Raw genomic sequence first — 26,796 nt, 5'->3', positions numbered from 1 at the left:
TGAACACTTTAGGTGATTCCTAGGGCAAGCACTCCCCTCTGTGAAAAACAGAAAAGAATTACTACAGTCTTTGAAGGAAACTCATCAAGTAAAAGTGACTCATTCAGAATGAGGTTTAAAATAAAAGCAATTTCAAATTTTTGAAAAAAAAATATAAAAAAGAAGTGGCACTCTAACCATATTCTCAGAAGAGATCATCTTTTCTGGATTAAAAAAAATACGACTTTCTAAATGACAAAATAGAAGGTTTTACTCTACTTTTAAATTGATTTCTGCCACTCAAAAACTAAACAAAACTTTGCTATAAATTAGTCACCAACTTACTATCTAATATTTATATATATCTAGTGTGTAAATTATATATATATATACACACATATATAATACATTTACACACACATACATATATATGCACACACATAAATATATTTTATAAAGAAATACATTTTATGAGGAAACAAAATCTATAAATATCTTTAGGACAGGGATTCCATCTTATTCGTCTTATAACAATCACAACTCTTACCTAAGCATAGTAGAACTTAACACATATTTGTGCCATCAATAAGCATAGTCATATCTTTTATATCATAGTTTTGCTGTGATAGAAACTCAGATAACATCCTCTAAAAGAGATGAATTAATGAAACTAATTTTTAAAGTCCCCAGGTGAAAAGGTCGATTTCCTTTGCCCCATAGTCTCAACTCTTTAAAATCTGAGGAATCATTCTATATTCTGTAAGTTATAAGATAAAAGATCAGAGTATGGTATCTACTCCAACTATGGACATCTAAAATTGTCTTAAAATACATTCAAAAGACTGGGTTGAAATACTGTGAATTTTTTTTTTTTGAGATAATTGTAAATTTCAGAAGTTCCCTTTAGTATTGTATTTTGTCTTGGGATACTTTTTACTGGTATAGTTTGAATATTTTCTCCAATCTTACTATTTTTTGTAGGTATTAAAGCAGGCAGATTTTAGAATTGTCAATGAAAGAATAGGTCACATGAGGTTAGGTTGGGATGATTTTTTTCACCAGCAGAGGTTTTTAGTAGCTTAATGATAGCCTTTACTTTCTTTCAAATAAATGTCAATAAACATAGGAGCAACAACCTTGAACTTTTGCCTTAGTGAAGTTAAGCATCATGATCTCTTAAGCAATGTATGGATACTACTCTAAATGTTAAATCTCAGGTATGTAGCATGGATTTTGGATGAGTACAATGAACTCCAGATGTAAAACACTGTGAGAAATTGAAAATGTTGATTTTTGTGTAGATTGAAACCTGACCATTGTTCATTCATTCATATTTACCAAGTACTAAAATGTGCCAGGTATTATGTCAAGAACTGAGGATTCAAAGATCTATAATAAAAAATTCCCTGTCTCATGGAGTGTATCAGTTAACAGCCCCTGTCAGTGTTATCAGGCTAGTCTAATACTAACTCATGAAACACTCACCTGCCCTAGGATTATTCCGAGTGCTTTTCAGACATTACCTCATTTGATCCTTGCAGCTCTGTGAAGAATTTGCAGATCCACATTCCCTTATCTATAGCTCTGAACTCTGAAAAGTCCAGATAGCTGTGGAAATGGATTTTTTTTTTTTAATTCATTTGACAGCAAACTTTGATCTGATGGGATGCTAGTTCTCATCTTTATCCAATTTGTTATAAATAGTCATGCTTTTACTACGGAAATATTTGTTTGGTTACTGAACACCATCCAAGATTGTGTTGGAGATTTTATTCCTGTACTATTATTAGGTCCATCTAATAGAGGAGGAAACTGTGATTTAAAGAGATTAAATAATTTTGCTAAATATCTGACAAATAGTAAAAGGCAGAGTCAGGATTTGAACTGAGGCACCCTGGCTCCAAAGTCCTTTCTCTCAATTACTACATATTCGGATTTTCAAATGTTATGATGCAATTAAGCATAAAGCTCTGTGGGTTCTGTTGGGCTCATCTAAATTAGACCGAGAGGATTTTTTTAAAATTTTATTTTAGCTTTTTTATTTTTATTTTTTTCAATTACAATTGACATTCAAAATGATTCTCCCCGATAACTCTAGTACCCACTTGGCACCATACATACTTATTACAATATTATTGATTATATTCCTTATGCTGTATTTACATCCGTGTGACTATTTTGTAAACGCCAATTTGTACTTCTTATTCCCTTCACCTTTTTCATCCAGCCTTCCATGTCTCCTTCCATCTGATGGCAACCATCAGTTTCTTCTCTGTGTCTCTGAGTTTGTTTCTGTTTGTTTCTCATTCATATTCTTCTTAAGAGTCCACATAGATGTGAAATCATATGGTATTTGTCTTTCTCTGTCTGGCTTATTTCACTTAACATAATACCCTCTATATTCATCCATGTTGTTGCAAATGGTAAGATTTCATTCTTTTTTATGGCTGAGTTATAGTCCGTTGTATTTATATGTACCACATCTTTATTCAGTTATCTATTGATGGGCACTTAGGTTGTTGTTTTGTCATCATGAGGCTATTGCAGTAATCCAAAGGAGATATTTAGTCCCCAATTTAGGCAGCTGCAGAGCAGTGGGGATGGGGATCAGGGCGTGAAAATGAGAATTCCCAAGGAAGTAGAATCCAAATGAATTGGTAGGTGGGAAGAAGGGAAGAAAAATCTTTGATGATTCCCAGATTTCTGGTTTGGGAGGAAGAAAGACATACGGATAAATTTAAATGCAGATTCATCTGTAAGTATAAAATCTGAGGATGTTCTTTCCTGATTACCTGGATGGTTTTCTGTATAGTTGTTGCTATGGTTATGTCGAGAGTGAGGGGATAAGGATGGGGCAGGCATTTGAAGAGAGAACAGCATAGCTGCCAAGGGGAATGGAAGAGAAAGCAGATATGGAATGGAGATATGCAGGATTTTCACTATAGAATAAGTTGAATATTTGGCATTAGAAAGTCTCTGAATGTTTTGCATGTTAGATTGAGATACACTTTATAGCGATTGATTCACTCTTTAACAAATATTCGTCGGAGACTAATTTTGTGCCAGTCATTGTGTTTGACCTTTGGGGCAATTGATGAATTAGACCCAAGGTTTACCATCGAGGTGGTTATCTAACAGATTTTGAGTGGGAAGTGTTTACTCAATTGATTGTCACCATCAATAGAATAAATTCAATTTCCTAATATGATCTTTATTTTTATATTTTGACTTCTTAATTCTATTGTCTTCTTTGCCATAATAACTAAACCAAACCAAGCCAAACCAAAAATAAGAATTATAAAATTCCTAAAAGTAAGAAGCCTCTAACTTTTGTTCATCTCACTACCATCTTCCCAGTCATCCAGATTTGAAGCCTGAGTTATTTTAAATTGCCTCTTCCTCTTGGCTCAATTATTGATCACTGCGGGACCATCAGTTTTATGTCTAAATCTGCCCCTCTTTCTCCATCACTTTGTTCATTCTACTTCCGATTACACAATAGCATAAGGACTGATACGTATAAAATGGATGACATGATTCCTGCCTTAAAGGCATTTGAAACTTAACGATTTTGGTGTTAGCTTCCGAACTATTCTTCCTGCGTCCTGTAGTACTTTCTTATGTTGCACATATACGTTACTCAGCACAGTGCTTGACAGGAATAAGCGTTGAGTTTCTATCTGCTTTCTTCCTCTTTCCCTCCTCCTACTCCTCCTTTTGCTTCACCTCAGTGTTGCACAGATTCCTGTCTCAATTCTCATTAATAATCTAACTCTGACTCTAAAAGAGAAAAATAAAAGTAAGAAAGAAGGATAAAAAAGTAGAGAGAGGAATGCTTCCTAACTAACATGGGGCATATACTTTGCCAAGGAAAGTTAGTCTTTCCTCATGTGCATATTGCTGTTAATTTCCCTTAAAGTCCCTAAAAATCAACTCTAATTTTATCATGCCATGTATTATTGTACAGCTGGAAGTGGCTGTTTATTGCCCACCAGATAAAATCATGTGTTCTTGACCTTACCCACATTTATTCTTTACTATTCCTTTTCAGTTATCACCTTTGCCAGCTCAAGCACTTTGTGGCCCTATGATACCCTATACTTTTCTCTTTGTACCTGTGTTCTCTCTATGTGGAATGCTCTTTCCTGTCAAAACCCTTCTATCTTTCAAGACCCACTCACTTGACATATTTATTCCATAATATTTTCTCAGACCCCTGTCAATCCTCATCTTTTCCTCTTTAAGCCTCATAAGATTTGTCTTTTTAGGTTATAGGTAGTTTTTTTTTTTTTAAACACTGAAGATAATTCTGGCTCTGTCACTTCCTAGCTGTATGTTGTTGGGCAAGATATGTATTTGCTGTAAGAAAGCTCTGGATTCCCATGTGTAAAAATAATACCTACCTGAAAAGATTTTTGTGAAGACTGAAAGGGATAATGCATATAAAACACTTAGTACAGTGCTTTGGAGCATGTAGTAAGCACTTAAGAATTAGCTATTGTCATTATTATTACTATTATGATTTCCTCTTTTATAGCACTAAAAAACTTTGACAATATATCATAATTATCTCTTTATATCACCAATCCTATAATAGTTCAAAGGTTCTTTGAGGTCACAAGTCCCAATTCATGTATCCTTTGCATCCTCCATAGCCCTAGAAATGCATAGCAGAAGCTTCATAAACGTGTTTTGAAAGAATAAATGTAAATCATCTGGCTGATAGTTACAAGAATTTAGTTGCCCTACAGTGTATTCAGACACAAGTTATTTCATGAAACGCAAACTAAAACAAAAGTTTTTGCCATAAAATTAGAATTTAGATTACCTTGGAAAATTACTAGAAGAGTTCAGAGGAAATTAGAATGTGCTTTGGTTGTTAAAATTCTTGATCAAATAAGGATTAGGAAAGGATGCTGAGCATATCAGCAAAAAGACTAGAAGAAAATAAACCAAGCATGTCAGAGGAAAGCACTCTGAACAAATCCCAAGTTGCCAAACATACTGAAGAATAACAAGAAGTCAGTATTGAATTCGTGTGGTCAGTGAACAGGAAACTTGAGTAGTGAACAAAAAATACTTAGGTGTTAAAATGAATTTTAGTGGGTTTCCTGCTAACATGGGCATAGAGTGGGTTTAAAGTATAATTTCTTATAGCTACTTTAATAGCATTAAAAATAGATTTCTGTTAACGTGACATTGTAGTAAATAGATTTTTCTCTGTAATGTAAACTGAGTAAATATGATATAAAATAAGAAACTGAGTAAATAAGAAATAAAATGAATAGATTTGGCTAAGTATGATAGCAGACATTTTTTTTTCCTTGATGTAACCATTGAAAGTAATGGCATTTTAGAAACCAGAAAAATGTTCAAAACATATTTGATTTCAGAAAAGATTAGTAAGAGAGCAAACTCTGTGAGACATTTAGTTTTTTTTCCACAGAACTAAAATGGAAAAAAGAGGACATTGTCTAGCTAATAAAGGCAAAAGTAATTTTCCCACTGAAGTAGATGAAGTAGATGAGAAGGTAACTAATATTGATTGAGTATCTATTATTTGCCGGGGTCTTTACATCATCATTGAAGTTTATTCTGCATAGTAGCTCACTAATATAGGTCCTAATTTCCTCATTTTAAACTTGGTAAGATTGGCTAACTTTTTCAGGACCACACAACTAGGATTAAATGACATCAAAAATGAAGCCAGTCTGGAAATCAAATATACTGTGTCACACTGCCTCCCTGCTATTGCTTGTTAAAATAGTGTATCATTTTTTCATTTTTTCTACTTTATCCTTCATATTTCCTTATGACCCCAGTATGGAACAGTTGATGGAGGGTGTTTTAAACCAGTTAATAAATTGTAACACTGTTCCCTAAAATGTCAGTAATCATTAAGACATAAATGTTTTGATTGCAGAGATTTATGTTGCTGGTGGCAGCGAGCACAATGTCTTCATATAGCAGACTGCTAAATATCTGAGGAGGGAGAGGAAGGAAGAAGGTAGAAGAAGGAAGGAAGGAATTCCAGTTCTGCTATACAGAACCACCCCCCCCAAAAAAAACAATCTAGGAATTGCTGAGCTGTAATATAGAACATTCTTTATATTTCGTTTCAGTACTCATTGTGAATAATTATCTTGTAGAATAATTATCTTGCAACTGTACTAAGGAGCTATGGACAAGTCCTAAGAGTTGTTTAGTTTGATAGGTTAGAGGTGGCATCTTTTATCTGAGGACTCACAGTTGCCATTCTTTTTAGAGTGAAACTAGAGGTCTCAGTATTGCAGACCATGGGCTATCTTGTTCTGATAATCTTCATAGGCCAGTGCAGATAACTACCTATTTATTTTGGTAGGAGTACATGTGAGTGAAACTCATGGTTGAGTTTCTACAAAACCCATAGACAGCTTAAGGCAATATTTTTGGTCTAGAGAAATATAGGAGGAAAATGACTAAGCAGCTTTACATTTTTTAAAGATAAACCATCAAGCTAAATATCTAGTTTGATGATGTTATTATAAGTTCCTCAGGTGTAACTTACACTTCTTCTATGAGCTTCCTTTCTCTATGACTTATTTAGTCTTAAGCCTGAGGTCGCTTGTTCTCAGGTTTCTGTTAATAGATAATAGTTAAGACCAGAGATAGGTTGTTGCTATGTTTAGAGCTATATCCTGCCATGTTTGAAAAGAGAATTAACTCATCGTAAATTTATATTCCGAGAGACTTTTTGGCCAGGTTTAGGTTTTCAACACCTTTCCATTTGGTTTCAGTTCACAATAAAACAAATCGAGATTGACTTGAATGATAATGGCAGAGGAAGTAAGTCCTAGCTTTCTTCATTTGGTCATTCATTCTTTCAAGAAATCATTTATTTATTCAAGAATTCAACATTCATTCAAGAAGCATTCTTTGAATGCTGAAATTAGCACAAAGAAAAATACAAAATTCTTATCCCAAAACTCACAATCCAGGCAGGGTCTGAGGTAGGAGACCAACAAGAACTAGACAATTATGATAACATACAATAACAGAGCCTGTATACAGTGCTAGCAGAATAGACAGCAGCCCCTAACTCTGTAGGAGAAGGAGAGTAAGTTATTTTCATGTAAGACATGACATTTTAGTGTAATCTTTCAAAATGGTAAGTTTTCCAGAAGAATCCACTTCAGACACAGGGAACAATCCACTTCAGACACAGGGAACAAATATGTGTAAAGGCACAGATGTATTTAAAAACTTGAAAATTGTCTTTACCTTTGAATTGCCTAGGGACACACTCATTTCAGTGACCAGAAGAGTAAATAACAACAGAGAAAACCAGATACGAAGTTGTGTAATTAATGTTTATTGAACATTATCATACTCCATGCTTAACTGATTCTTGTTAAGCCCTATATCTACGCCGTGAATACCATCTAATTAAGAAGACAACCAAAGCAGGGATGAAAACAGCATCAAATCTATCTTTAAAGGGCCTATGGCTGTCCATGTAGAGATTTATTGATTAACTGTAGCACTTCAGATTGCACTGGGAACAAAATTGGCAGCAGATGCGAACTTCAAAGTGTGTAATTATTTTGCTTCAAGCAGCTGAACTAAAGGTAGGTAGGTAGGTGGGCTGCCCATTCCATTCTCTCTGAAATTTTATGGTGGTCCAAGAGTAGCCCCAATTAGGAGACCCATGTGTAATCCAGCTGTTTTCTAAACTATCATCACTATGTGTGAATTTATAAAACTGCAAAATGTTCTGATACTAGATAATTAGGGTAGAACTTTATAAAATTTGGGAAAATTCAGCCAGGAATTTGAAGAATAAAGTATTTGTTCAGGCAATGCTAAAATCTTAGTGATTGAAATCTCTCTATCCTCTAAAAAATTATTGGGAATAATCTACAAAATTATTTTAGAGCTATAGTTAAAATTATCATAACTTTGTGCTTATATAACACAGGACTGTAATTGTGAAATGTTAATCTTTATATTTTAAAGATAAAAGAGAACATCCTATTTTATTAGTTGAAATGGTGTTTTTAGTCTAATCTCAACTATATATGCCAAAGGAAAATTTTTTCAAAGTTACAGATATTTTATTATTACAATATATTGATTGTCTGGGATAATATATATATTGCCTGGAATACAGAGAGTTCTAAAATGAAAAAAATATTTATTTTTGCTTTGATGATTTACATCATAGTGAATTAATTGCTTGATCAACGTAAGTATATTAAAATATATAATTTTAAAATTTTGTTTTAAACTAACTTTTATGTAAGAGACTTAATAATAAATATTACCACTAGGAATTTTGGATGACTTGAACTAATTTATATGCGTTTCCTCACTTATATTTCATTTCTACTCATCTTGATTTTGGTGTTATAACTTTTCTTTCTCATATTCACTATATTTATTCCTTACATTTATAATTTTGCTGAACACTGAACTAGAATTGTGAAGTTATAATATTTCTGTGAAATTGGGCAGGCTACTTAAGCACTCTGAACCACTATTGACTGACTCATCTTTAAAATGACAATAATGCTATCAGTTCTGCCTCCCTTTCAGGGATCCTGGGAGGATCAAATGGTTCAGTGCTTACAAAGTGTCAAGTTACACACAGTGAAGGGGCTTCATATTGATTGTATATTTTAAAGGTTATATTTGCATATGTTATAAAGACAAGTTTATCTATTTAATAGGAGAATGATACTTACTTTGCAGAAGGAGGGAACTTACTGAGGAGGTCAAATATTCCTCTAGCAGTTTGTATATGTATCTTTCTACCTGCAAGTATGGATATGGATTTTAACTGCACCTAACTCCCAAAGCTTCAATTCCATTACCCTGTAGATTAGGATCCACAGAGCAATACGGTTTTACATTCTTTCCTGTCATCCTTCTCATGCTAGAGAAAAGACTTTGGCAGATTTATTTCATGAGAATAACTCCCCAGATATTAACCACAGAGATGATACAGAGCTGGCTCAGGGATCGACTTCTGAGAATTAATCTCCATCTTTGCCTCTCTCTCAGTCCTTCTTACTATTGGTGGGCTTTTGCCAAATCCTTTTGCATTCAAAATTTGTGAATATGTAAACTATGTATATACTTCAAGAAGAATATCCAATACTTCAAAATATGAGTTCTTAAATATATAATTTGCATGTGTCTATATTTGAAAAAAAAATACCATATAGTAATCCAGATGTAGGTGCAGTTTAAAATAAATTGTCTTAAAAATCTGTCTTTGAGTAATAACATTGTATTCTTCATTTCAGAACATGATGAATGCATCACAAATCAGCACAACTGTGATGAAAATGCTTTATGTTTCAATACTGTTGGAGGACACAACTGTGTTTGCAAACCAGGCTATACGGGGAATGGAACCACTTGCAAAGGTAAAAGGGTTAATGCCAACACCTCTTCCATTAGAGATAATGTAATCCATCTCAACCTCCCTCCACCGCTTCTCATCCCTGTTATCTACTTCCTGGCACATTCCATAGCCATTGAGAGCTATACGGTGTGGTCCATGGTTTTCCTCCTGGTTATATCAGCGTTTAAGTAACCAAATTGTTCAATAATTTCGACTTAATTAATTAATGTTCCTTGACCTCAGCCACAGTGGTTTTCATCTCTGTTCCTCTCTAGCAGATCCCATCCTCATCATTTTTGTATAGAACTGCCTCACCTATGAAATCTTAAACTTAAACATTTTATCGTTTAACTGCAGGTCCCCTTATGCTATTCTTTCTATAACTCTTGAGCTTTTGTTTCTCTGACGCTTCCTTTTCATTCAATTTACCAGACTCCTCCCAGGTTCAGATATATATATTTAGTCCAAACATGACAGTTTTTAAAGTTTATGGCAGTACCATTGGCCCATTTGTTCTACTACCATAATCCACAGTGACATATCTCTATTTCAAGTCAATCTGACAGTTTTTCTTCTCTGCCATCTCTCTTGAGCTATTGAGTACTAATTAATTGGGAATAGATTTCTTAGATCTCTATGTTTTATAGTTTCCTATTTTAGCTAGTTTATCAATTATTTTAAATGTCCTGTTGAGCTCAGATTTTTATTTACATCATTGGATGTCCCATCTGTAGTTTACCATCATCCATTAATTCACTTTTCACCAATGTCCTCTTTTCTTTCATCAGATGATATTACCCCAACTTCCATATTCCTTATTGTATCATATAAATTTATTTGTGATTTGTCTAATTTAGATTTTTTGAGTTTCAAAACTGCTCATTCCTCAAATACACTGTGTCCATCATCCTGGAGTTTACTAAAATCAATTGGCTATGATACTGTGGGAGGTAGGAAATAACAAGGGATGATTGTTGATGCAGTACCTAGGTCTTAATATGGGTCGTAAGACCTAGTCTGCAGTGACACATTCAGTGCAAGTACAGATCACCTAGAGGATTGCTCTGGTTTGTAAAAGTCTATGGAAATCTTTAATTTAGAGAATTCTGAAGTAAACCTACTCATTTTGAGATCTAAATCCCCCAAAGATTCCCTTAGAGAAATTAGACAAATCCTGAGAAAAGCCAGACTTTTAAAGTCCATAGCATAGTATGATATAACTGAACCCTTAGGACTTCCCCAAAGTGTACAGATTTTCTGAGAGTTTGTTTGGCTTTAAGATTTCATCTGGGAGCCCAACAGCTTCTCTCTCTTATTTCTACTTGACTCTGACTCCTAATTAATGTGAAGAATAAAGTTTATAACATAAAGAACTATCGAAGTTATGAACAGATGTAGATAGATAATTATTATCTTTGAGGGAACAAGTATGCTCAAGGATCTATAAACTTTTTCTGGGAATTAGAACTACAGGTTGCATAAAGTCTCTTCAATTCCTGTGTATATGTCTGTTAGGAATGTCAAAAGCTGAGAAATAAGTAGTTTAAATGTAGGATCTGAATTGTTGAGTCCTGTGCTCCAAGAACAGGCTGCAACCTTGTAAATTACTCTAAGGAAGATATACATGTGGTCTGATAGGTGTACTTTTTATTATTTATGAAGTTTACATTCCCAGTCTCTTTGTAAATCCTTGAAGACTAGATATTCTTTTTGCCTAGGATGAAGACATATTAGTGTCTAGAACCAAATAAGCTGGATGGCCTCTCTGGGCCCATTCCTTTAACTCGACACCAGAATCTCAGATTTCCACATTTTACCACTCTGAAAAAAAAAAAAGTACATCCAACTAATTAAAGGAAGCACATGCCAGAAAACTAGAGAAAAAGCTTTTTCCCAAATGATTGTAACAAGTTAGTCTAGTTCATCCATGACAGACCTTGCCAGGCTGAGGGAACAGCAGCTGAGCCTCACAGAGCCAAAGAACAAGCAGAAGTGAAAACAGAAGCTTTTAAGAGTGCTCAGTCTTACCCATTTTGTTACTCTCACCTACTCTGAAGGCAGCACATCTCAAAAAATCACCTTTGCAGTGGCTCAGACCTTGACTCCTTTTCTTACTCACTTGCAAACCCATTCTAAGACAGACTATACAGTTTCTTTGCCTGTGATCCTAGATCCTGACCTATTCTTAGTAGGGGAATATAAGACGCTTTCTAAATACCTCTAATTAAATTATTTTACTATTGGCTGTTTCATCACCAGGACTGATTTAAAACTTTTTCTGAAAGATAGGACATTTCTCTAATATTTTGACTAGAGCCTCATAGGATTCAGTCATTTCCCATTTCCTTATCTTATTCTCTAGATAGTGATTTTCTCCCTAAGAAAACTATCTAAGATACCAACCATTTTTTATGTTTAATTTCAAGCTAGATTGTTACAGTGAAAATCCTCATTCTAATGCCCTTCCTGATTTTGTAAGTTTACCATTTTTTTTAACAGAAAGTTCAGTATTTTATTTTATTGGTGAAATATTTTTTCAGCATTAGAAAGAGCACTGTTTAACATAAATTGTATATAAGTTTTTTACCTACATGGAAAATATTGTATGAATATGAAATTATAATGGCATTTATGATTTGATGTCCACATCTCCAAGAGAATAAAGAAAAACTGGGTTTAGAGTATCTTGAACCACTTACTTCTAAGGTGCTAAAATTGTGTATCTGAATTATTTTAGCATTTTGCAAAGATGGCTGTAGGAATGGAGGAGCTTGTATTGCCGCTAACGTGTGTGCCTGCCCACAAGGCTTCACTGGACCCAGCTGTGAAACAGGTAAGGATATCATTTCATCTTCTAGAAAATGAAATTTTATACCAACGCATAAAGTAATCCATGAGGAAAATAATGTTTCAAGTTTCAAGTGGGCTCTCAAAGCATGTGGCTGTTAATAAGGAAGTGCTAGGAGGGAGTAGAGGGGTTTAGTGATGCATATTCACTGGGTATTTTCCCAAAGTCACTCTGAAGAGGTTTTGTAGCTATTACAACTAGAAACCTATTGAACGTTTTCAGAAAAATGTGAGATTGCCGAGGATTTTGTGCTTCATAATTTATTTTACTCACTTGGAGCCCATTTTTCCTGGAATCTATATGACTATATTGAAGCACAGACTTTAAGCGTATGGCCAACTCACTACCTCCTGCAGCTACATTTGAGAATTTTTAATAATTCCTCATTCAAGCCTAATCTAAACTTACTCTTTCTAATGGCTACTAACACTAGAAACTTTTAAAAATACTTAAAAACTTTTTAAAATATTAAAATATATAATCTGTTTATAGCTTATGACCCCAAATAAGATGTTCCCTTAGTTCAAATAGACCTTGAGGACAAAAAAAAAAAAAAAAAGTGTTTTGAGTATTAGGTCCTAATTAAAATCATGTCAGTAGTAGTTTGGTTGCTTTGGGTCAAGTGGGTTCTAAAAGCAGATGACCTCTGAAAGTCTGGTTATAATTCCTAAGAGAAAGCTGCTGATTGTGATTGGCGGTTGCCATCTCATAGTCCTTTCCATAAATCTCAGTGCAATAGATGCAGTGCATGTCCTGACCTGATCCCACTTGCAAAGTCATCTTGTTTAATAAAAACACCAACTGATCAGAATGTGAGACAGAAAGGTTTGCTCCTTTTAAGAAGTGAAAATTTTACTGAAGAGGTACTGCCGCTGTTCACAGAAGAATGGTCACAAAAGAGTTTGCATCACTAGATCATTTATTTTTACAAGTACCTCTAAATGGTGTTTTTCAAACTTCAGTGACTGGTTACAAAGGTCTCTGATAGAAAACGCACAGTGGCTATCTTTGATATGTGGGACTCTTTCTTAAGGGGATCATTTCTTAAATCAGGAGTCCTCAAGCTCATGTAGGTGTGAATCACCTATTGAATTTAACTTGTTAAAAATACAGATTACTGGTAATTAGCTATCATTGGATTTACTAGATCAAAATCAGGTTCTTTCAGGTGCAGTGGTTTTACAAAGTTTCTATCCTGTGATCTCCACCAGCACACCCACACACATTATAGTACACTGTGGTCCTATGTATCAACACCTTTGGCAACTGTGTTTCATAAATATGGTATTATGTACTGCCTGTGATGCAGAGTCAATACTGAAAGTCTGGCTTTTTAAGAGCATTTGAGTGGTGTGGAATTTTGAAATAAAGGCTGTCCCAGAAAATCAGGATGAATAGTAACCAGGCCCAATCCTGCATATTATTCTTCCACTGGAAAAAAAAATAAAGTATAAATATATGTATGTGTATGTGTGATGAGATTGTGAAAATCTGGAATGATGTAAAATTAATCTGAGCAATGTAAAATTTAATACCAGAGTTAAAAATAACCCAACAGAATATTTAGCTTTTTCTCTTTAATTATTTTTAAACTTTCAGTCTATTAAAAAATGATCCCTAAGTAGCCGTCTGTAATAGCCAAGGGCTTTGAGATGGACAGGTATGGGTTCAAAATCTAGTTCTACCCCTTTACTTGTTATTTGGCCTTGGACAAGTTACATTAACTTATCGGTGTCTGCTACTCTCTATACATCAAGTTATTCTCTACAAGTATCCTCCAAGATAGGTATTATCTCCATTTACAAATAAGAATATTAGGTTCAGAGTGATCAAATTTTTCTATGGTCACAGAGTTAGCAGATGAATACAAAAGGTCTTTTTACTCCTAAGCCCAACCTTTTTTATCTATATCAGTTTTTATTTTTAAAGTTTCTACTGAAGTCATTCCAATGACAGAAGAGAGAGAATACCTTCATCCAGTATGGTTCTAGAATGGCCTACCACAAGAATAAATAAAATTTCTTCAAAACATTATGCTTTATCCTGAAATTTTATTTATTTCTATTTCATAATATATGAAAATATTTAACTTACATACCATTCCATAAAGTTGGTGTTCTAAGGCAATGGGTCATAGTTTATCTCTGCCTTCCAGGATCTCTTGGCCCAAGACCATATTTTATTATTTGAAAAGCAAACATCCTTGCCTTCTGTCTGAGAAAAAGTAATACTACTGCTTGCCTCAAAGTATCTGTCCAAGTTATTGTTCCAGGTTAGATCCTAACCCTTCACCTCCCAACACCATCACTTTTGTTGATGCAATTATAAGTAGAAGGTGTACCCTTTTACAAAATGACTAGATGAAAAGAGACACATGTGAACTAATTTATCCACCCATTCATTCAAAAATGTTTATTTAGGATCTGTTATATGCTGAGCACTGATCTAGAAATAGGATATAACAGTGAACACAACGTAGGACCTGTATACATGGAAATTATGGTCTAATGGTGTAGAGGGACTATAAACAGAAAAAAAATAAATAAAACAATAGGTGTTATAAAGGAAACTAAAGTAGAGAGTGTAATACTATTTCATTCACCTATGGACTTTATTATACATGATAGGTATTATTATTGATATTTATTATAAAGGTAACTAACATCAGCTTCACTATCAAGTTCCAAAATTTCAGTGGTTAATACAAAAACTCTATTATTGCTCACTCACATCCAGTTCAATTTGTAAAATGTGGACATGGAGAGAGTTGAGGGGGATTGGGATTGGGGTTGTTCAAGCCAAGGACCCTGACTATCACTATTTTATGAAGAAGCTATGGCAACACATGGCCTCCAAAAGCCACCAGAGAAGAGGACCACAAAGGAAGCATGGAGAATACACACCTACCATTACTGCCTCAGGTCAGAAGTGATGTGTTCCTTCTCTCACACTGCTGGTGAGAACTAATCACATGGACCCAAGAGGTTTAGAAAATATTAAGCTGAGTTTCTAGGAAAGTGAAATTGGTTTAGAGAAGATTAAGCCAGTCTTCTGCTGTCCAACATTGCTGGTACTATTAATCTAAGCAATCAAACTGTTTTCTGTGCTTCTGTTATCTACTCAGAGCAAGGAATTCTGAGTTACTTTCTTTTCCAATCAGTGCCTTCTTTCTGCCTCCTGCAGGGATCCTTAACTTGGAATTCTACGAACCCTTCAGTCTATGTATGGACTTCAGGGCTCAGGCATTGCCTGAATATATGTGCATGTGTACATTTTCCTGCAGAGAGAACCAACAGCACTTAAAGATTTCATATGGGTTTCATAATTTCCAAGTAGTTAAGAACCACTAAAGAGAGAATCTACCGTGATTCATAAAGAGAACTGACTGCTGTTTCATTCTGTGGAAGACAATCCAAACTCAAATAGCCAATGCCATTCAGTGTGTTCCTTTGGGAACCTAAAATCCAAAGACCCCAAACTGAACTCACCATCTCTTCCATGACTTATGACTTATCTCCTCTTCCTCTTTTATTACTGAAACCTGGTTCTTCAAGTTTCAGTAATGTTTATTTCAGTGAGTGGCAGCCTTATCTAGTAAGTTTTCTTGGCCAGTAATCAAGGAATCATCCCCCTCTTTACATCCAGGCAAGTATTTTGCTTCTCTTTACTAAGGTCCATTTCCTTCCATTCTGGCTGGTACTCCAGTAGTTCAGGGCTCTCAGATGGATCTTTCTTTAGTCTACTCTCCACAGAATTTCAGAGCACAAATCTTATCATGTCACCCATACTTACAACAACTTTATCATCCCCCATTGCCCTCAGGATGAAGGTCACATAACTTAACATGACATTTAAGGCCCTTTAAGATTTGGCCCTTGCTTATCTACCCAGCTTTCATCCTTTTGATCTTCCATCTCCTCAACTCTCTTGCACCCTTCCAGGCATTGAGTTTCATGGGGTTAAAGGGTATATCTTGTTCACTTTGGAATCTTCAAAACATAGCATAAGGCCTGCACCTTATTAGGTGGTCCACGATTGTTTGGTGAATACCAAAGGTGTGATCAATTAAATGAGGAAGGAAAAGATGTGGTTGCATCCATATTTGCTGGACTTTTTGAATATTAGTTTAAAGAGGCCCTCAGGGTCATCTGGTCCTGTCTGTAGTCTCACAGCAGATAAGGTAATTAAAGTACAGAGAGGTGAAGTAACTTACACAAGGTGTTTCATTGTAGATACAGATCTGCGATTTAGAATTCAGGTCTTCTGATTCTTAATCCGCTGTTTTCACCCACCTTTCTTCCCTTCCTTCCTTCCTTCCTTCCTTCCTTCCTGCCTTCCTGCCTTCCTGCCTTCCTGCCTTCCTGCCTTCCTGCCTTCCTGCCTTCCTGCCTTCCCGCCTTTCTGCCTTTCTGCCTTTCAGCCTACCTGCCTGCCTCCTTCCCTTCCTTTATTCCTTTCTTCTTTCCTTTTTTTCTATACCATGCTATATGCTCAGGACTTCATCTCACTATCATCCCTCATGAGGTCTGTGTTTTCTGTTATGCCCACCACTTCACCTGCCAAATAATCCTGTTGTCTCTAACAGTGAAGGCTGGGGCAGGTTTTTTTTTCTCCCAAGGTAGGAAAAGCATCAGGATTTTCAGGATTTCCTAAGTAAAAGAATGACCTAAATTTGGCCTGCTGGAGTTGGATGCTGCCCGATAGCTTAGAAAGGAGATTAATTCCTGGCCTCAGTGGCCATCTGTTGGGCCCTCACAATGGAATTGCTGAGGATGAAGTAATAGGATTTACTGATTTTTGAAAGACAGTCTTAATGTGCATGACACTTACCAACCCTTGGTACTTTAGTTGAGAAAGTTTCCCCTGAACTCGCTCTCCCTAATTTATTTAGTCTATTTCTGCATCATATGTATATTAGTGGAATGTTTGAATCCATTTACCAACTTTACAAAGGGGTAATGTGTATGCTTTTTACTGATTAAAATTAATTTTTCATGACTTTCTTTTTTAGCCATTGTGTAAAATCACCCACATGTACAGCATAACTTCATTTTTAATTAAACATCCTAATATTCCATCAGGTGTTTAACTTGGATTTACAGGGTGATTATATCTTGGATAACTCAATAAAATGTATTAGAAATCTATGTGCTGAGGTTTAACGGCTCTATCACTGCCATACCGTATTTATTGCACAAGTGCTAAACCTCAGCAAACACTTGTCTGATGATGTAATTAATATGCAAAGCTGTCTTAGTATACTAAAAGTAAACCTTTCAGTCATGATTTAAAGCGTAACTCCAAAAGATTTGACAGTTCCCTATAAGTAACTGCTGACTTAAATCAAATTAAATGTTTATAACTGGGGAAAAGTTGGTATCAAATGGCAAAGCTAAAAAAAAAATTTGCTGCAATATCAAAGAAAAGGAGATCAGACATTTTGGTGATAAACGGCTTTTTCTTTTTCTCCACTGTGTGAAAAAAACAGGTTTCTTAGCCGCAGATCAAAACATGAGATGACATTTTAATTATTTTTAGTAAGTAGTTAAATGAATATAAATTTAAGGTGCATTCCTAAGTGTTTTTGTAGCTTTTTAATATCTATCTGTAGTTTCAAAATAATAAACGACACATGTGGTGTATATGAATGTTGCTTTACTTCAAAGGTAACTTCATATTGATTGAGGTTAATTGATTTTATATTGTTTATATTATTACTGTTATAGGATAAGTGCTAAAAATGTTTTTAATTCATTTATAAGAACAAAGTTATTTTGCTAGTGGTATATATAGTTACCGTTTATTACTAATGTCAAATTGTATTAAATTTCCTGACATAGTTAAGTTAGCACATTTTCATCATTAATATATTGACAAATATATTGATCTGATTTCATGATTGCATAGCTTTTTTAAAAAGGCATGTTTTTCAGATGCTTACATTATTTTATATTGTTTTACATGGGAAGAATGAAAAAAATCAGAAGCAAGAGAAAATTCTCAAAATATTTTTGACATAGCATACCCTTTTTTTTTTTGTTACCCAAAATGATTCATAGTAAATTCTGTTAGCAAAATGTGTATATTTCTGTGGGAGCAAAAGGAGACTGAGTAAAAAATTTGAGACAACTTAATATAGTTAAAAAAGAAAAACTTTGGATGCCTTTGCTATACCAATAAAGGTGATCTTTTTTTAGTATTATTTTAAATTTATTTTGCTTTGGTCGAACTTCATATCAAAAATCATTAAATAAACTTTACTGTAATAAAAAAAATTGGGGAAAAAGGAAGTTCAACTTCCGGTCCTTCACAGATTCTATTAAAGTCACTTTTCTAGATCCAGATTTTTTGAGGAAAGAAGACACAGAACAGATCATTTGGTGGCTTCATCGGGAAATGTACTCTCAGAGAATTCTGTTCGTCTGCCTAAAACAGTTCCTCCAGTCATACTTGCTGAGACCCATCTGATCTTCAAACTTGGTCTCTAATGATAAGGGTGATTGAATTACATTTGATGAATGAATATGTATTAAAGAACTTTACATTTGATGAATGAATATGTATTAAAGAACTTTAGATGAATTAGGGGTTTAGATCCCAACATTACTTTTCCCTTTATAAAATAAAAAAAAATAAATAAAACAAACAAACAAACAATACCACTAACTGAAAGCTTTCCAATCATACCCTACATGTGAGTTAACTTGGGCACTTAACGCATGTCTTCTCTTCAAGTTGGTAATACTTAACCTCTCTTAAATAACCCTTTAATTGCTTAATGTTATGCCAAACCCTGATACTCTTTGAAGCATTTAATACAGTGGTCAAAAGCACACGAATTAACATCAGAGACACATTGGCATGAGTCCTAGGTCTACTGTTGACCAGTTATGTCGTCTTTTCGATGTTACTTCATTTTCTATGCCTTAATTTTCACATGTATACAATGAAGATGATAATATCTACTTCATGGATTAGTTCTAAATGAAGTAATGTAAGCAAGACAGGCAGTACCATGATACCTGATGTGATCATATTATCCATTTTAAGTAAAATTTTGTATACAGAGCTGTTTGAAGTTTTTAGACATCTTTGAGGTAATTGGATGTAACCTGAGATGTTATAAAATTAGAGTTAAGAACAAGATATGATTCATTTATAAACCAACTTTAAGTATAATTTTACTATACTTTATAAACCAACTTTATAAACCAACTTTAAGTATAATTTTACTATACTTTAATGGTTAAAGTGGTTAATTTAGCAATATGCATTCTTCGCATTTACTTAAGATTGCTTTATTTTAGTTCTAATGCAAATCTTACAAAAACGAATGTTTTATAGAAATCTGTCTTTGTACTATTCAAAAAGTAGTTAAAGTTCTCAATGTTAAATCTCAAAGTCATTCTTCCAAGTCCTTCAGGTTAGTTGGAAAAAACCTTACACTTTCCATGTATCAGTCATGTATAACAGATAACAACTCTGATGAGGAAATTTTTCAGATTCTTTTATTGTACTGCCTACCTAATTAACATTGGAAATGAGGCCACATCGTGGAATTAATATAAGAAGAAAAGAATTGCTTTCGAGCTGTTAGAGGGCAGGTCTCCAAGAAAAAAGCCCAATGGAATTATTTAGAATTTGGAAAAGATCTTCACTTTTGCTTTAAAAATATTGATAGTTTTTTTTTCAATGGATCACCTTTGAATATAGCTTGTATTATGCCCTTGAATTCTTAGAATATGTATTTCCTCTTTTTTATTCAAAACAAACCAAATAAAGTCACTTATTAGATTTTAAAAATATTCCAAAATTAATTAACTGAATACCGCATTAATATTTTAAATAAACAATATAAACACAGCATATAAAATTTAAAAAGACAGAAAGTATATAATGAAAAGTAAATTTTTTGTGTACCCCTTACCCAATCATTGCTTTTTTTCCCCTTAATATATCTTAGAAATCATACTATCAATATGTCATCATTGAACAGAATGATTCAAATAGGAAAGCCACTCTTAGAGGAGCTGCCACTCAAATAGTAGAGTTTTAATTTGAAACTGTGGTTGCTGATAAGGATGCACATCTTGAGGATAAGATTTTTCTCTCCCTTTGGGTACCCCCATACTTTGGTTGGGAATGTTCTGCAGTGTTCTCATTCATAAATCCTAAATATTTTTGTATACAATAAGCCGATGAACTTCTATTCATTAGCAGTATGATAGAAGGGTACAAACTTAAGATTCTGGAGGCACATTAGAAAGTGATAAAGATATGAACAACTATCTGGGACTCAGTCTTTTCTAATTCAAAATATATCCAGGATGCAACTTTTTATTTATACTCGCATTATTTTCACTTATTGCATTATAGTTTTTTCTTCTATTTCTTGTTTTTTTCTTCCTGAAAGACGTGCTTTAGTATACTCTTAGAATGACTCTATTAGTGGCAAACTCTCAGTCTTGGTCTGAAATGGGCTTTATGCCATTTTCACTCTAGGTTAGTTATATGTGGGCTTCTAGGTAGTTTTCTCTAAGCACTGAGAAGGAAGTATTCCATTGCTTTGGGGGCCTGTGAGGTTTCTGTTTAGATGTCTGCTGTCAGTTCACTGGTAATTCATTTAAAAAATACGTTTTTGCTCTAATTACTTTTAAGGTCTCCCTTTCCTTGGGGTTTCTGATTTTGATGTGTTATGTCTAGGCACGAATTTGTTTTATCTTGCTTGGAACTCCGTTATATTATTGAATCTGAAGAGTCATCTCTTTTATTGATTTTGGAAAACACTCAATCTTTATCTTATTGAATATTGCTTCTCTCTCATTCTTTTTATTCTTTCCTTCTGGATTTCCTGTTGGATATATGTTGGCCCTTATCTTTCTATGTTTCTTTGACTTTCTTTAATATTTTCCATCTCTTCATCTTTCTGTGTTGTGCCCTTTGTGATTTCTTCATATTTATCTGCCAGTCTGTTAGGTAACTCCTCTGCTTTGTCTAATTCTTTGTTTAGCTCATCCATTGAATTTTTTTTAGTTCAGTAACGATCTTTTTCATTTCTTGAGTTCTCTTTTTCATATCTTTTGGTTCTTATTTATTTCTTGTGATTTTACTTTCTTTTATGTCTTTAACAAATTTAAACAAACTTTTAATCTTTATCATATTGCTGTATTGTCTGTTTTTATTGAATTTGCTGACTCTTGCTCATGATGCAGTGTTTTCCTCATGCGTTTTGTATTTTTCATGTCTGACCATATCTTCATTGACCTGTGAAACCTGAAGTCTTTTTCTTTCAGAAATTTTGCATTTGCTTCCTTAGATGTATCAAGAGTATTACAATCAATAGTTGTGTTAATTTCTTTGCCAAGTGGTATACCACAAAGGTGGTATAAATTTGAACCTCAAAACTCTGTAAGAGAAAATACGTTTTTCTCCGAAATTAAGTTCAGGCAAAAACAGTGTGTCTTCTCTTAATCCCCTGTGCTAGTGAATATTTTATTTATATGTGTTCCTATCCTACACTTAAACTGAAAGACATCCCTTCAAGGATTCTACTTTGTGCTGGAGTCTTGGATCTTATATAGGATCAAGTCCTCTCTGCTGTCACCACGTGGGTCATAAAATCCGAACCTGATGTTCAACTGCTTCTTCACCATATAAAAATTTTTATTTTTGCTTTAAATCGGCTCTTTATAAATTTTATATTAAATATTTTTAAGCCCTGTGTTTGTAGAAAGAATATTTTCAGGGTATACAGTTCTCAGTATTGCTGGAATTTGAAAGAAAGTCACTCATTTTCGACATAAGTATGATTTTGTTGCTGCTCAGTGACTCTTGCAAGTGATGGGCTTCGGTTGCTCATAAATCTGCATACTGTGAGGTGAAACTCATGGTGGAAGAATGAAAATGGGGTGGAACATAGGAAGAAATAAGGTAATATGAACAACTTCATGGATTTACTAGGAATGGAAATGAGGCTGTGGCTGCTTCTTTCTCTTCACTGAATTTCTTTTGCTCCCGAAGAGTCTGCATTTCTTCTTAGAGGGGTTTCCTCTATGGCTAATTTCCATTTCTTTCTTCGTGTAAGCTTTCTGGAAGAAGCTACTGGGATTTAGGAGCAACAAATCCATAGCAGTTAGTATTTTTCAGCTGATAGGTGACCCTTAAGAGTTTACTGTTTTTTGAAAGAATAAAATATATTCTGAGTAATTGTTTTTTAGATTTAAAATAAAATGTATACAAGTTAAATATCAAATGGGTAGAGAGTCAAGTTAAAGAAGATGAATCAAATTTGCAAGTGACATAAATTGGGGAGGGTAACTAATATGACAAAAGGCAGAACCAAGATTCAAAGGTATTCAGACTGCAGGAACGATGGGATCAAAATAACACTATGACATTTAACAGACATTTAAAAGTGCCTCCTGTAGTTGTCCTACTTTCGGCTTCCAAATAAGGCCACACTGCTTCTACTAGTGTTTTATTTTTGGATTCTTAATTCTGAGGCCCACATTCATTGTGTCCTTTGCCCTACCCATTGATTTTCTTCTTTTCTTTAGTTGTTCTTTTCCTCCTCAGCCTTTTTCCCATTCCCTCCTTCTGGAGCTGGGTTCCTTAGAGTAGAGGTGAAGCCTACAATTTTGTGTTTCTCACAGGGCTTGTAGCATCATGCTTTGCATATAGTAGGCAGTTCATGAATATTAATAAAATATAAATACACTCTTGCATTTGGGTTAGAAAAAAACAATTGCACAAGTTACAGGAAACCAACTTCAACAATGGTGTCCTTTACTTGACTGTTGATTCCAAGTTCACTATGAGCCAAAAATATAATAGGTTAGCTCAGAAAGAAAATGCAAACTTAGCTAAAGTGTTAATAGAAACAGAGTATGGAAAACAATATTGGTAATAGTCTCCCTGAATTCTATATTACATATCCCATACTGGAATATTATATTCACTTTGGCCAATGGATTTTAAGAGGTTATAGGCAAATTAGGTTATGATTGGGAAAAGTTATCTCGGAAATGAAAGCCCCATTGGATATAAGAAGATAGTTGAATAAACCCTACATGTTTAACCAAGAAATGAAGAAAAAATTATAATTGAAAGGTATGAAAACTATCCTTAAATACATGAAGAAAAAAAAATAAAGAGCTAAATTAGTATTTGGAGTTTGGATTAGATTATTAAGTGTAGCTCTACTGTACAAAACTAGTAAATGTACCAGGAGGCAAGTTCGAACTCTAAATAAGAAATATATTGGTCACAAGAATCATATGAAAATAGGATGGACCAGCCTGTGTGCTCAAGCAGAATCGAGATGACCATATGTTAGAGGCATGTAGGGCCCTCAGGATTTCCGCACTGGGTCTAGATTGCCTTGGTTTATTGGGATAACCTAGGACTCTTCTTGTTGCCATTCTTCATAACAGTAACTACTTCCAACTACATGTCTAAGGGCTCTTCCTGTAATAATAAAGAAGCAATATAGCATGATGGGTAAGAGTTAAGAGTGAGCTTGAAGGCAGCTCTCTGGGTACAGATCTGGGTTCTGCCACTGACTACCTGTGTGGTCTGGGGCAAGTTACTTAATTTTTATATCTGTCTTGGTTTCCTTGTTTTAAAATAGAATGATGATAATACCTATTTTATTGTATTGTTGAGAAGACTACGTTAGTGAATACATATAAACAGTTACAGCAGTGGCTCAGTAAATGTTAGCTGTTATTATGACCCTGCAATAACCCTCTAAAAGTTATTATTACCAGATGAGGAAACTTAGGTTCAAAAAGATTAAGTAATTTGCTCTGGACTGTACAGCCAGAAAAGTGGGGGAAAAAGGATGAATTAAAACAACCCGTGCTCTTTCTGCTCTGCTGTTTGGGCTCCACTGCACCATAAAGGTGACTAAATGCCTTTGAAATGGCAGCAAACTTTGTGAACATAAGTGCCAAATTATCTAAATTAAACATTTATTAAACTCTTGTGCATGCACAGCACAGCATGACATGTGTGTGAAGATGTGGCAAGTAAAATGCAGTTTTTTTCTCTTGGGAGTTTATATCTCTGACTGTCTAATGCATAGGGGAGCACTTTATCTCAATGACAGAGAAAGAACAAGTGAGTACAAAATAACAGCAATGCCTTTTAAGTGATTGTTAACTACTAATCTTGTCTGATATGGTAACCCCAGAAAAAAAATTGCCCTTAGGAAGAATAAATTTTGGAGCTGGAATCCCAGCAGTTACAATTTTCAGGGGAAGGTTTCATGATAAACTCCTACTGGTGAGACCTAGGAGGCAAGCAAACCACTGATTAAATGTGTGAAAAGTATATACTCAAGTGTTAGACGGAGTTTTCATTGCCAATTTTCTCGATATTCATGTCTGAAGATAATTATAAGGCTGAATAAGAGTGATCTCGGACTTCTTGTTTAATCAAAAGCCATAACAAAACAAGTTAAAGGAATTCTCTGACATTCTTATTCTTTTAAGATATGGAACTCTTTGTTTTCCTTAGCTGAGGTGTGTTTTCATTTGCCTTGAGCAGCCTTTAAAATATAAATCACTCCTTCAAGCATGTTTTTATTTTCCTTCAGATTTTAAACGGCTCAATTCCAGTCTTAAAATCAGCTTTGCCTTTGTCCTTTTTATATAAATCCAAATATATTTTTACTCCTTCTTATCATTCTCTTTTAAAACTTTTTTAATTCAAGGAAAATAAAATCAGTTGACTGTAACCGTTTGTGTTTCTTTTTGCTTGAAAATCAATCTGATAGACTCTCTAAACATGATAATTTATTATTCATTATGATCTTCCTGGTTCTGACCATTTATAACAAAAAGAAATTAATTAAAACACAGAGACCTATAAACAGTCCTGAATAGGCAAGAGTGAGTTACATATTGTAGAATGCCAAACCTTTACTCAGAGAAAGATGGAGAGGGGACTCTTTCCATAAATCATAAAACCTAATTACAAACCAAAAGATACTGACCGTGTTACACAGATGCTTTTCTACTGTAAACTGAGTGAGAAGCAAGATTTAGTTAAGTGTCTAAAATCAGATTATATTTAATCAACTAATTTTAACTTATGTAGGAACAGAATAGAGATAATTGTCAATTTAGTTGGAATTATTAATAAATATTTGTAATATATTATCTGAGATCAGATCTCCAGGTTTACATTCATGAAAGGCAAACAGAAGGGAGACATTTGTGTTACACTTATTTTACATGCATTGTACTCATTTACTTTAGACTTTACTCCTCTACTGAAATAGCTTTCTTGGAAATCAAATATAACTTCTTAATTACTATTTCCAAAGTATTCAAATTTGTTTATCTTTCTGAAGCATTCATTGTTACTAACCTAATTCATTCCATCAACCCCCTTTTTCTCTGGTTTCCTTGGCATGATATTTTCTCCAGACTGTACTATATTGCAAAAACCTTATGTAGTAGGTGTTTTGACTCATATTTTTAGAGGAAAAGATAGAGAAGTAAGTGAATTGCCCAGGATGACATAGGAATCAAATTGAAGAGCTTGGAGTTAAACAGGAGACAACATAAATCCAAAGCCCATTGCACTGTATCTCCAATATGGTAGCTATTGCACGTTTGAGCTCTTACTGCTGACTGACTGCCTTCGCTTGCATTTTTGCTGCTGCTTCTCACCTCCTGAATGTGAAGATTAAATTATATACTTGCTCATCTCTTCTCTTTTGTAACACTATCTTCTATGTAATGCTCGACCATCCTCAAGTCTTCAAAGGAGTCCAGACCTCTCCACAGCTCCACTCCCACATCCCAAGGGGCTACCATCTATTTCCGCTTGGACATTTTCAACTACACTGCAGCCTGCTTCCCCTGTGTTTTCCTTTCTCCAGATTGAAATCATCTAGGCCTGACAAACCACCCATCTCCTTTCATTCCCTTCAGTGTCCTTAAAGCAAAACCAATATAAATGGTGCACAGCAGAATTTTAACCAAAATTTTGAGGATAATGGAGGAGGACTAAAAAGAAACAACAGATGTGCTCACCTGGTCATATATTTTCATAAAATTTGTAATAGTTATATATTTTGATAATCTCTTTTCTTGCAGGGGCCCTCAAAATTGTAGAGTCTTCTTAAAACCCTGGCATACTTACATTCTCTCCAGACTATTCTTTTCGCTGAGACCTTTGTAGCTCTCAATTTCGAACCTTTAAATTTCTCTCTCTCCCTCTTTCTTTCTCTCCCCCTTCCCACCCTCCATCCCGACTCCTCTCTCCTGTGCTCTGGGAGGAGGGAGAGGAAAAAAAGCATCTGCTTTCTTCCCCAGAGGTCATCAATATATTCTCTAAACCAAGACTTTTTCCTCTATTATGACATGTGCTACTCTCCTATGATGTAAAAGCACTGTCGATTATTATTCTGAATTGCTTTTGAAAATTTTCTGACACATGGTCATTATTGGAAACTTAACATATGCCAATCATTGTACTAATTGCTTCATATTGATTAACTTATTTTAATCATTAAAACAACACTGCAGTGGGTATAATTATTTCCATGATCATTTTTAAAAACCATTGC

The 26,796-nt window shown here is 34.4% G+C and overlaps 1 protein-coding gene across 3 annotated transcripts in view; it reads left to right on the top strand.

The window, feature by feature from the left end:
* The window catches only part of NELL2 (neural EGFL like 2), a 298,065-nt gene that overhangs the window by 199,940 nt on the left and 71,329 nt on the right, over positions 1-26,796 (top strand). For all 3 annotated transcript variants that reach the window (XM_011368178.1, XM_011368179.1, XM_011368180.1), the window contains 2 exons: positions 9,267-9,389; positions 12,105-12,200. In XM_011368178.1, the coding sequence (XP_011366480.1) occupies positions 9,267-9,389; positions 12,105-12,200 (219 nt within the window). The remainder of the gene's footprint in view (positions 1-9,266; positions 9,390-12,104; positions 12,201-26,796) is intronic.

The sequence above is a fragment of the Pteropus vampyrus genome, unplaced genomic scaffold (genome assembly GCF_000151845.1).
Source record: "Pteropus vampyrus isolate Shadow unplaced genomic scaffold, Pvam_2.0 Scaffold140, whole genome shotgun sequence".
Classification (NCBI taxonomy): Eukaryota; Metazoa; Chordata; class Mammalia; order Chiroptera; family Pteropodidae; genus Pteropus; species Pteropus vampyrus.
Note: the sequence above shows the minus strand (reverse complement) of the source record. Positions and strands in the feature narration are given on the sequence as shown.